General features: G+C 35.7%; 1 protein-coding gene across 1 annotated transcript in view; it reads right to left on the reverse strand.

The window, feature by feature from the left end:
- Positions 1-4,550: 4,550 nt before the first annotated feature.
- The window catches only part of SMCHD1 (structural maintenance of chromosomes flexible hinge domain containing 1), a 69,462-nt gene continuing 60,626 nt past the window's right edge, over positions 4,551-13,386 (reverse strand). The window contains 8 exon segments of the mRNA XM_032122992.1: positions 4,551-4,971; positions 5,972-6,095; positions 6,808-6,966; positions 8,897-9,068; positions 9,940-10,010; positions 11,347-11,456; positions 11,934-12,124; positions 12,393-12,515. Of these exon segments, the coding sequence (XP_031978883.1) occupies positions 4,872-4,971; positions 5,972-6,095; positions 6,808-6,966; positions 8,897-9,068; positions 9,940-10,010; positions 11,347-11,456; positions 11,934-12,124; positions 12,393-12,515 (1,050 nt within the window). The 3' untranslated portion in view covers positions 4,551-4,871.

The following is a 13,386-nucleotide window of genomic DNA, read 5'->3' on the forward strand; positions in this document are numbered from 1 at the left end:
GCAACACACTGTAACTCACTAACTGATCTAGCGAGAGTTGTAGGAACCCATTAACATATATTGTAAAACTTGTGGAATTTATGTATTTACAAACTGAAGGTGCTATTCTTTCCCCCCATGTTTACCGTGCTGCTGCAGCAGTTTGACTCAACCAGCCACGTTGTATGCTTTAGGTCAGCTCAGGTGTGGATGATGCAAGATGAAGTTGCCATACTGAAGACAGCTCTCTCTCAACCTATTTATCTGCCAAGATTGCCACTGGCAACAGACGCAAGCTCAATTTCAGCATGTGAAGCCTCTCACGTGTGACCCAGCCCTCAGTGTGCTTCCACTTCAGCAGCTCTGCTTTGACTTCCCTTCACTGCTGAGTTAGCTCTGCTGTGCATTACCAAATCTACTCTCATGACTGCTTCTGCCAGAAGTCCTTAGTATTAAGAGGACTTCTAATCATCCCTTCTCACTTTTCACAGGACATTCTCTGTCCCAGAATTGCCCCGGGGACTCTGCTGAAGAAAAGAAACTCTTGAGCAACTTGTAGAATGGCCTCCTCCATTGTTTCGGAAGAATTCTTTTCACCGAATTCCTCAGGCTGTCATGAATCTTCCTCTTGCTCAACCAGCTCTTCCAGCTCGAGCAGAGCTGGACCTTTGATCGGTATCTTCTGAATCGGTTGTTTAGGCTGATACCATACCAGCACACGGGAGCACGCACGTGCTGAGAGACCCTTGGAGTTACAAAGACAGGCATGACAGCATGACAGTACACCTTGCCCTTTTCTTACAAGGCAGTCTTTAGCTACTAATTTTATGACATTGCCATTTCATTTCTCTTCTATATTTTGTTTATAAGAACGTGCTAAAAGCAGGAGCTGTATTTAATGCGAACCATTTGTTTTCACGAGCTGTTTCCTGGTGAAAGTTAACTTCTAGTTTTTTTGGGATCATTCCCATTTTCCATTAAACAAAGTAGCAGCAACTTTTAATTCAATAGCTCAGGTTTTTATTCAGTAACTTTTTAATCTTTTATTTTTTTTGTGAAAAATGATGAATCAGTGGTTGCTGCAGTGAGTTAGTTGTTCACCAGTCTTCCAAATTTCTAAGTACACTGGGGGAAAATAAAGTAATTTGTCCGTTCTTGAAATTAGGCTTGAATGAAATATTTGTTGCATTATATGGTTTAATTGATTTACCAAAGTTACAGGCTGAGGGATAAAGAGGGAGTGGATAGTAAGAAATGAGAGACCACTGAATGTCCTTTAAGTAACAAGAAAGTAACATTCATTTGCTAAAAAGGGTGAACATTACATAGTTTAGGCAAAGATTCTTGGACTGTGTTATTAGATGAAAAAAATTGTTTCCTAATTTGTTCCTAGGTAGGACTGTAAAACACATAGTTCTGCTGTTGTATAAAATATTTTCAATTTTGGCAACTTGAAGGAAGGTCGTTGTGGCACATTTCACTTGCAAAGTCCGTATGTGCTTGATGGTGTGCATACAAACAGGACCTAAATAGTGTAGTCATAAAGAGCTAGGCTACGGGAAAATAATTACCTACAAAGTAATCAGTGGGGATTTCTTTAGAGCCCTCATAAACACTAAGTCCTATAAAAACTAGAGTTGTAAGAACCTATTAACATATATTGTAAAACTTCTGGAATTTATGTATTTACAAACTGAAGGTGCTAATTTTTTTTGCCTCTAATAACTGGAAATTTTCCTTACTTTTATATATAGGCTGATTTAAAATAAATTTGCATTCAATTAGTTTACATACACCCTTCTTTTAAGTCAGTTTTGTTTGCTAAAGCTGCGGCTGCTCTGCTCTTAGAACCATTTCACAGCAGAGAAGACATGCCACACAGGCAGAGATAGGGCATGTGAGCAGCTAAAGCACATCCCAGTCAACACAGTAGCACTCTTGGAATTTTTCCACAGTCACAGTGGGTGTGGAAGAGCTTGTTTATGGAAATATGGGGTAATAGAAGAACTATATGTATGCATGTACATTATAACTTGGTGTGTGTATGCACATACACATGTCTATACTTTTTATGAACCTGAAATGATGTCTGTTCCTGTGGGGAGATGACCTGGTATGGCAGGAATGTCAAAATCCCTACACCCTGTCCAGAAACAGGCAGAAAAGGAGGTGAACAGCTGCTTCTTATTGATACTGCTACCATCAGTAAGACATATTCTAGTTCCTAGATAATAAGCAAATGGACTTCTAAAAAAGAAGATATTAAAACTAATTTGGGCTTCTCTTATGCTGTACTGCATTCTGGCAGGTGAAAAGGAATTTACTGCAGATCTGGTCTGTGATGGTTGCCTATCCTTGCTGTGTGATCATGAAATGTAACTTTAATGGGCTTTGTTTCCTAAATATTTAAAAAACCCTAAACCAAACAACTTGGGAACAGAATTTATTGGGAGAAAATGTTGGTGCATGAAGGCAGGTAACAGCTCCTTACTAATGCTTTATTAAATATCCACAAAATGACACTAACACAACCCCAGCAACGTACTATAAGCATCAAAGTCTTTAAGAACAATTGATACCTTTGCTGTTAAAAAGCAAGCAACCTCCCTCTCTCTCTTCCCATTGTGACCAACTGAAGTATGAACCACTCACCAATGGTGACTGCAAATCTCTTTAAAGGCTTAGCGGAAATGGAGTTCAGAATAGCAATATAAAGCTAACTTAATCAAATATGCACCTCCTCTGGAGGCTTCAGCAGAAAACTTCCAGTAATTACACTGCTATAGTCTCACAGGGTGTCTCAATGGACATTTGGAATGTGTGTGTTTTTCATTAATGTTGCTGATGCAGCAGGTAACATAGCAACATCCTTCAGTGGTTCCCTGCCTTGCTTGCTGCTCTGCCTTCCTTTTGCTCCCCTGGGCATCATCGTTTCCTCCTCTGCTCTCACTGCTCTTTCCCTGAACTGGAGCTCTGGCTGACAAGGGGACTTCGGCCCTGGAGGAGGCAGAGGAAGTCCCAGATGAGATACCCCTGGGCAGAGAAGTACTGGTGATAATGGGATTGTAGAGATGTAGAGTCAGGGCCATGATACTGATGGTGGGGCTGTAATACCACAAGTGTGGTTTGGCAGAAAGTACTTGTCATCCAACCTAAATCACTGGGCTACATGGGGTATCCATCCCCACTCACCTGACAGGCAGTCTCTGCATCCCTGGGTGCTAGCTGAAAAGCAGGCCCAGACCAGAACTGCAACCACTTTCTCCCAGTTTTCCTGCATGGTATTCCACCAGCTCCTCATGAAATCAGGGAGGACAATACACATTGCTCAGCAAGGCTGAGGTCTCTGCTCTGCTACAAAGTAAAGAGTGGGTAAAGGAAAAAAATTGACACTTACCTTCAGAGCTCCATTCTGTTATGACCAAATCAGCTGCGAAGTAGTAACTTGCACTGTAATAACTTGCCATCACTCTGCTGGAAAATCCTTCATGTTCCCTGGTGAAATTTCCTGAAATCTCTGATAGCTATTGCACAACCCTGGAAACCATCCTTAATTTTCTGTTTGCCTCTTTTAGCAGGGACATACATCACATGATGCTGGTAGAGCCTACACTGACTACCAAAAGCAAAAGATTAATTCCAAAAGGAAACATTTCTGCTAGAATATGTATTTAATCCAACAAGATTCAAGGTTGGAGGCTAAGGCTAGGCAGATGTCAGAATTAAAATAAATGTATTTAAAAGACATATTATCACGTAACTTGGTGTGATGGGACAAATTATTACATGGCAAACCCTTCACTATGGCTGCCTGGTTCAAGTCTTGATGTCTAAATTTAGAGAGGATAAAAAAGAAAAAAGGGCTAAGGCAGGGCTACTTTAGTTTCTTGCTGGTGTTAGATGTTATACTTGAATACACTTACTCAAGTATTCAAGATATATCAAGAGTATGCCAATTTAATGCTTAGCCTATCTTTGAGACATGAAGCTTTGGAGAACCTTCCACCACAAATTGCACTGCTTTATTTCCCCTTAATTTGGAGAAATTTCATTTTATTAGAACTGTCATAGAGATGTGCACCAGCAATCAGCATTCTAAAACTTGTAGCAGGATGCCACTATGTCTTTTTAAATTTAAAGTCATTTTTCAGAAAAGGAATATGTATATAAAATGCATGTTGCTGAGAGTACAGATCAGTAGATTTGGGGTCAACATTCACTCTGAGGCAGAAATTCTTTGAGGTAGATGTGAACCAACATGTCCACACCCCTGAACACTGTCTCCTATGTTCTTTATTTACACAGCTTCAACTAATAGTTCCGTACTTTCTCAAGTTTAGTTTCCTACTCTTGCCCTTTTTCTTTCAATCAAGTCCGTTTCCAGCTGCTTGCTCTGACCCTGGCTGAAATGTTATCTTTAATCACACCTATCCTTTTCTGCCCTGTTCATCACTAAAATCTTTGTGATGCAGATCACTAAAGGTGACCTTTGACTATCTTCCTCAAGACAGCTTGGGATGCTTATTAAATTAAAATCTCATTTCATCACACAATCTATTCAATACAAGTGATTGTATTGTCAGTGCTTTGTACTGAAGCAATTTTATTGAAAAGATCATTATTTTCATAAATAAAAAAGAATATATTTTAAACTTTTTTTTCCACACACAAACATAAAAACTCTGAAAGCTTTTAGAAATGAAAATTACCTATACAAAAACTGGGCTATCAGTGTTAAATACTTAAACTTCTGTTACTACTAACTGAAATACATTTATATCTTCTATCAGTATAAAAATCTTGAGAGTAATGGTAATACAACATGAGTATTTCCTTTAACTGAATGTATTCACATTTTCAATACACAGCTTTTCCCAGCAAGACTGATCAGTCTATGCCTTTCTTTTTCGTGGAGTTCCATTAAGTTCTGAAGGGGTCATTTGTAGCACTGGCTGCTGCTGCTGCTTTCCAGAAGAGATCCATTCTTCTGAGCTAAACAAAACATAGCATAGTGGCTTATAAGCAAAGCTTTTCTTTTTTATATATATGTATATGTGTGTGTGTATATATGTATATACATATATATATAATATATATAGCACAGAGTTCCCACAAGTGTAAACAATATAAACCCCATATTTGTACAGATTCTTATTATTGTATTTATTTTGTTAAAATGAAGAATAGCATCAGGGTAATATTAGTTTAAATACATAACCACTTCCATTCTATATGTAGATAAAAATTAAAATACTAACAAATATAAAAAATAAAGAGACATAGTAATATAGTGAACACTTGTTCTGAGAGTCAAAGAACGCTACTGGATAAGATTTAAATAATCTCAGAAAGATGACCATAGTTCAGCAAAGACAGTAATGTAGTCATCAGGAGAGACATGAGAAATGGCAAAGTCAGTTCCATGTCATTTTAAAGATACCGACTATACAGATTTCCCAAATTTGTGTGTGTGTGTGTGTGTTCAAATGCTCATTAGCACAGAGGGAATGAGAACAGATGCATGGGTAAAGAGACAACTGCATTAAACACTTTACCACCAGTTCACCTCAGATAGTTACTTAGAAAAAGTAGTGTAAGAATGATTCTATTCTGTAAGAAAAAAAAAAATCTGTGTTCATCTGTCCAGTATTTGACAGCAGACCTTAAAAGAGTTTACAGACCAAACCATCTCAAATAGTTCTGGGGTGTAATAGTGTGGAATATACCAGAAAACAAGGGGAATGTGATGCACAAAGATGCCAATCAGTTCGTAAAGAGAAAGAGAATTAGAATTAGCAAATCTTTATATGAGGCTTAAATAGCAGCAGAAACTTTGAAGAAATTAAAAATTATCTTGAAAATCAGCTTTATGCAAACTGTTCATTGTGGCTTACTAGATACAAACATGAATTGAAAAATATGCAGAATAAACTAGTTTTTATTTTGAATTCAGATTATGGGAAAATAGTGACTAGATTCAGAAAATACTTACCTATACAATTTTTTCACTGTCTCTCTCCGCATTCTTTTGGGAGGAATGGGGGTGTCAGATATATCTAACATTACAGGTTGAAGTAATGATTCAGCACCTTTATCTGATAAAGCAGGAGTCATACCTATGAAAAAGTTGCAAGAACCAATAAAAGAAAAATTAAACCTGCTGGTTATAAATGGGCTCTATAATCAGAGTTAAACCTTTGAAGTAAGACTTTAGAAATGTCATAAATTTTATAGTTACCTTATATCTGAAACAGAGTTCAAAGATTACAGCTAAGACTATCTGCTTTATTTATAGCTGTCACAGAGCAAATGTTGATTTTTAAAATATAGTTTGAAATATCATAAAGTCTTTGATATTGACATAAAAAAATTTGTAACTCAGACAATCCTTGCAGACTTAGGGGTGTTTCTTTTTATAGCACAAAGTTTTGATTGTGTTTCCTTAGCAAAAGCAATTCAACTCTTTACTACGCAGTGATTTCAACAAGCATGCCAGTGTTCTGTAGCACGGGGCCAGCCACACTAACAGTTATATAATCTCTTACTAGTGAGATCATAGTTTCATGTTCACAAGACACTGACTGACCACATTCTTATTATCTGAACACAATACAGGGCAGTGCTGCTCTAGGCAATATGCACAGCATCATACTACTACAGACAGTTTTCCTATTCTTTCCTTAAAATGTGACATCTCTAAGCTATTAATTAATGTTAACAATCTTCAGTCATAGTTTGAACTTCTTAGTTTGTAAGAGCAGAATACATCTGGTTGCAGTTAACTGTTCTCCTCCTTTAGGACACCAAAATTATAATACAATAACCTACCCAATTTTTGTTTTACTAGCTTGAGGCTTTTCTCTTGTTCAGCAAGTTCCTGTTTTTTCTTTTGCATTTCTGGAGTGTTCAGTGACTGCAAATGTAAGTCAAGGTCCTTATTCACATTATCAAGTTTAACCACTGCTGCACGGTATTGCTGAAGGAGATCTAATTGAGGAATAAAACGATAAGCCATGAAACAGTAAATAAATGACCACTTTGATTAAGAATGCTACCAAATACAACGTATACAATGTATAACTCCACAAGAAAACCTATCTTTCAAAAGCACTACTTAAAAAAACATCCAAACTTATAGTGGATTGGTACCTGCTCTTAAAATGACTGGAAAAGGTGCCTGGAAAAAAAAAAAAAACATATCCAATATTTTGATTCCTCTTTTCTTTTTGAGTCCATATCTTAGATGACAGTAAAGCACCCGCAAACTCTGAAAATTATGTGGGAAACTGGTATCACTTTACACAGCTTGTTGTCTGTGTTCTCCAAGTAAAATTCTCAACTGCAGATGACATTAAATGCTTGTAGCATGTTGTGCTTTCAGTGCTACAAAGCAGAAGGTTGTATTACTGACTTGAATTGTATTCCACCTTGTGGACCAAGTGAACATTTACAGAGTTTCACTCTGTCCCACGATGGCAATCTAATCAAGCAGACTCAGATAAACAAGGGTGTATTTTGTTGATGATCCTTTTTCCTCTTTAAATGTATGAGACAAAAAACTTTTCCATGTCCAGGCACTGAATAAATATGTCAAGTAATAAAGTAAAGGTTCAAGCACGTTAGCCTGGGCTCATTCATTTTACTTTGAGGTGAATATGAGGTATCTTGCACAAAGCTTAACTGAACACTAAAAAACCTTAAGTTTGCCATGGGGTGAAAGCTCTCACACAGAGAGCTGCTGCAGACTGACAAAAGGCACTGCAAATTTTTAGTACAGCTTATTTTACAGGTACCTTGCCAGTGTAGTAACAGATTAAGCAACTTCTACGCTACAAGCATATAAGTAAAATGGAATTTTACTATGATTTTCCTTTAAATGTCTAGTATTTATCTAAGTGAAATTAAACCATGCTGTTTTCTTCTACCATGATTGCTCCAGTACTAAATTACAGAAAATTCCAATATAATTTGTATTGGGTAATAACTGAGTTCAAGAATTGAAAACATGCTGATAGACAAAGTGTGCTAAACCCACCATATTTCAGTCTGTGACTGACATGCTTACATGTTTTTCCTACATGTAATATATTTTTATTAAAATTCCAGAAAAGATCATTTTAATCCTTATTTTTTTTCTTACTCAATTGATCAGTGGTAAGTAGTTTGCTTATCTATACGGCTACTCCAACAGGTACATGTGTTCTCTCCCCACACCTCTCCATTGCACTGTCATGGATAAAATTCATTCCTTTCTTTTTAAAATTAAGTATTTAAGAACAATCTTGTTTGTAAATAATACTTTTCAGTGTTTTACCCATCAGTCAGGTCAGTTGTTACAAGTCAGAAACTGCATCTTCTAACTTAATTTATAACCTTTATTCTGAAATGAAGAATCCAAGCACATAAAGAAATGGAAGTGATCCCACAGGATAGCTTATGAGATGTTCTCTCTTGAGAACATGAATTTTTCTGCCACTGTTTCATAGAGCTCACTTGTACAGTAAGAAATCCTAAATTGATTATGGTGTTTCCAGAGTAGAAAGACCTAAAACTTAATTTTCAATGATGCTGGAATTCAATCAGCTCAAGCTTCCCATGCCTGCTGTTTGAATGATTATTACTGCTTATACTCCATCTTTAATAAGACTAGGAGAAAAGGGGATTATCTCATTAGTATTATTATTATTTTTTATTTCAGGAAATGTAATAGCTGTAAGCTTTTAAAAAAGGCAAATTTATAAACAGAATACTGTACAGCTCCTATTTCTTAAAATAACTTCATGCTAAATTGAAGTTTTCCTTTCTATATTACGTAAGAGAATAAAAAACATAGATAAGCAATATATTTTGTAATTATAATTTAATTTTGTAATTATAATTTTGTAAGTTTTGTATTTTTATGACTTCATTAACCCACCTATCTGTCCAGAAAAAGTAGAGTAAAGTTTTGGCATTGGTGCTCCAAATACCATTCCTCTGAGTTTGTCCATTGGAGGAGCTTTATTCTGCAGGCCTCCAAATTTTCCATTGCTGCGAATCCTGTCTCCTTCCCTAGTCAGCAAGGTAGGGCAGTGTGTAATTTTCACAACCTACAAAGGTATAAAAATTGATAACAAATTAGTAACTCCACAGAAAACCTAGGTTTTCAGCAATGCTGTTGTGAAGCTTTGTATTTTTCCACTGCAGTGCCGCTTGCTCCCTAATGAAAACATATTTTATGAAATTACATCATGACCTTGCTTTCAAGCAACAGAATGCATAATTAAAATTAAGCAGTATTGTCAAGAATTATGAAGACCAGGTTTTCTGGGTTTGTGTTCTCACATTTTACCAGAACTCTGAAGGCAGAATTTAGGTCTATACCCAAAAAAAGCTGATTATCACCATACATTAGGAAGCAAGGCTATCAAGTACAGTTCTACATTCTTATGCTCAATCATTATTTTGATTCTAGAAAAGTCCTAAGCTGAAAGGAAAAGTGCCCAGTGTCAGGATTTCCTCAGAGACTCTTGCCTGCTAAAACGTGTACCATTAAACCTAAATAAAGTGGGTCCCAAAGAGATCTAGCAAGTTTCATATCAAGTTTTTAGTGAAGTGTACCTGAAATTTCTTCATGTGCCTTAGACTCCTGTGTTTTATTGCACATGGAATGACTAGGAAAGTACAGAAGAACTTGCATTTAATACTAACAGCAAAACTGAAAATGCTTGTCTTTGGAAACATGGTCCCATATGCCATGGCAACATTCTCATAATGGAATTTGTTGAATGGAGATCATTTTGTCAGTGCCAATAACAGAGATTTCGTTCATTGTTAAGTGCTTTGAGAACCGCAGGCAGTAAGCACACTTACAGCTAACACAGCATTAAACTTGGCAATTACTCTAAGTTTGTAATGTATTAAATACGTAGCTATGCAATATATCTGCATCATAAAATTTAAAGAATAATTGAAACATACCTCTTTTCTGTAGTGGTTGGCAGCATCCAAGTTATCTATAATGATAGTGTCACCCAAGAGCATACCAAACACTGAAAAATAAAAATTTTTGAACTATGGAATTTCTCCAGAGCAAAATAACTTGAAGTTTGAAAAGTCAGTTCTGAGGCATCATTATTAGATCTTTTAAGTGCAAGGGAAATAGCATGTATATCATTTTTGTTTCAATAAAGTACTATTCTGAGGTGGAGATAGACATGAAATCTTCTGCTTTCATCAGAGAATTCATGAAAAAAAATTAGTATGTTTAATTGCCTTTTGGCATAATTGACTGTGTTTTCCAATAAAATTCTCTCTTGATACTTTACATTTATCAAGACACACATAGTAAAATCCCAAGTTTCATGAAATTATATAAATGATAACCTCTTAAAAATCTTCTTGGAATGTTGAATTTTGTTCTCAGTTTCTTAATGTGTTTTTTCATATTCAATGGCTTATCAAAGAAAAAAACATTCATCACAGGCCAACGATCCAACTGAGCTTAAGACTCTCCTGCTCATGAAGGTCTGTTCCATTCAAAATCCATTCAAATGCATGAGATATGTCAAGCAATGTGGTTTTTCAATACCCCCAAGGGACTCAAAGAAGAATTTATAGTTAAAAGACTCTCAGTATCTAACTTTCTGAAGCCACACAGGACTAAAAATTGGTCTTTATTGACAGTAGAGAGGAATCCTTCAATAGTGGAAGTTGTGAGATAAAATGCAAAAATTACTGAAGTAATTACAGATTCCAACTCTCCACATAAAGGAGCAGGTCTACTTACTTAAAAAAAAAAAGTATAAAAAAAAAGGTAGGGATTGCTACATTGTTAGAGAGAGTGAGAGTATGATAGTTCCCTAAACTGAAATCTACATAAAAATTGAAATATTTCTTAAAACTATTAAACTATTTAAGCATAACACACATAGTCACGTACAGTTCAGTCTGCATGTACTTAAATCTATACATTACACATTTCTGAGAGGAACAGAACTGGAAACATAGCCTAACAAAAGGAGTAACTTCTGCAGTATGTATAAAATTAATCCTATGATGGTCAATTTCTGCTTTAAAGAGCTTGGGAATAAGATAATGCTGCAGGAATTTAAAAAAAGAAAAAACCTGTAGTACATCTAAGTAGAGAAAATGAAAGTAAGACAACAAGCAGAAGAAAGTGGTCATTGTTGAAATTTTTAGAACTTCTGTTTAAAAATAATTAGTGCTAAAGCTCTCCTATTTTTACCTACAAAACTCAGGAGGCATGTACACTGGTATTTGCAAACATACCAATGAAGATTATTGAATGGATTATAACTTATGATGTTTCTGTATTTTATTTTTTAAAAGAAAGAAGTTATTAATGATTTCTTTCATATCATTTACCTGTTTGACAATGCTCTATATTATCTGGAAAAGTTAACAGATCTCTGGCAAACACTGGATTTCCAACAGGTCTGAAGAAGGTTCTTCCATTTCTTAAGTGAGGTAAAGGTCTGGTTAAAGAAAGGGGAGAGTGAGTGAAAAGAAAAGAAGAAAGCAATTTGTCCTTATTCTAGTCAGAAATTTCCAACTGAATTGAATGCATCTTAACACTTCCACATTAGGTAAATGATCCCACCATTATCTGAAATGCCAGTTATATTAAAGATGTTTTAGTGAAACACTGATTTGTTATGAGACATTATTTCCAACGAATTCATATGACTAATTTTATGCACAAGTTTTAATGCACTGTATTCTTTATTTACTAGAAACACCTTACTAAATAAAGAACATCACACAGCAGTTAAAGACAAAGCTAAGATTTCAGCTAATGTTTCAAGTGATATTACTGTTGCTATAATAATGAACCCAGAAATTGTATACCTCAACTCTTTAAATGGAGTAAAGTTTAAAAATCAAATTAGACAAAAAAAGAAGTTGAAGAAGTATTTAAGACAAATGCAGAACTTGGATTGTTTTTTCTCTACCTGCTCCAATCTGGGAGTGTCTTCTTGTAAATAGAATCAAGGGGTAACACTTGTTGTCGACCTTGAGTTTCATCAAAGATAGAACGAGCGGCTTCCGTGGTCAGTGTGACCACACAGTCCATGTCACTTGCCAGGTGCCAAGAGATAACTTTTGCTGCTTCGTTATCCTCAATTTGAGCTAAATGTGCAATCTGTACCACAGAAGTTACAACAGTCAAAACAGAAACCAAGAGCACCTCCCCTTTTCATAGTAATCACAATAATCCTGCAACTTCAGACAGACGTTTAATTCTTCTGTTGATGGCTCTGTTAGAGGAGCTGGTCATCTGATTTGAAAATGCTATCTCTGTTTTAATACTACTCAAGAATTACTTGCCTAGTCAGTTGGCTAATTGTTCATCACTCCCACTTTCTGGAACCAACAAAACTCATTAGAAGGCTCCCTGTGAGAAAACTCACCTTGCCTAGAATATCCTGGTTGCCTTTTGGATAGTTTGGGAGGGTACAAGTTCTCCTTGGCTGCTTCATTACTCCTTCTTGTTCCGACATCTTTTTTTTAAGAAGAGAATCCACATACTGAAGCTGAGAATGAAAATTTAAAATCAGCAAGCATCTACCATTGGACTGAGCAGCAGTAGTAGTTATCTCATCTGTCATCCATTAACTTTCTAACAATAAACATTCAATAATCTGAAACAGACTTTTAATGTATAAGGGACCACTGTGCACAATCCCAGAGAAGAGCAAAGGGAAAGCTCACTGCAATTGTGACTGAGCTTTTTAATTACTCCTTATTTTCTTTTTTTAGTTTTTAAAGACTTCAAGGAACATTTCACCAAGAACTATCAGTGCTCGATTAGAGACAAAAGTTTAAAACAGCAGGAAGACACAATCATGAATGTACAAAAAGAAGCCATTTCAGAAGGGGACTATGTCCAGGGTTGAAAAATTTAGCCAGCAGGGGGAACTTCAGTACTATGACTGCAATTTAATTTTACTGATTTGTGAATAATGACTGTAACTTGGTTTTATATGATCTAAAGATAATTGTTTACTATAGGGGGTTTTTTTGCCAAATGTTACTAGTTTGAAAACCTTTAAAAAGTTTCTTTAAAATATAATTGGGTCTTTATGGGAAATTAGCAATGGGGTACATTGCCCTGAATATTTCAAAACTTATTTTTACATGAACTTTGGCAGTAACATATGCAATTGTCTGATTCTCTGAAATGAAGTGTTTTCCTTTGTCCTACTTATGCCAGAATATATCCAACGTATATTGATCAGCCTGCAAAAACTTGTTATAAAATCTAGCAGTACTAGTAACACTGGTAACCTTAGCAGAAACACAAAAACAAGACCAGGATATAAAAGAGAAGGTTTTTGTTATTTCTCTAGCAGTTTTTTAAGATATCCTCACACTAACAGAAAAAGAATAAAAAAAAAAAAAATC

Source organism: Corvus moneduloides, chromosome 1 (genome assembly GCF_009650955.1).
Source record: "Corvus moneduloides isolate bCorMon1 chromosome 1, bCorMon1.pri, whole genome shotgun sequence".
NCBI lineage: Eukaryota > Metazoa > Chordata > Aves > Passeriformes > Corvidae > Corvus > Corvus moneduloides.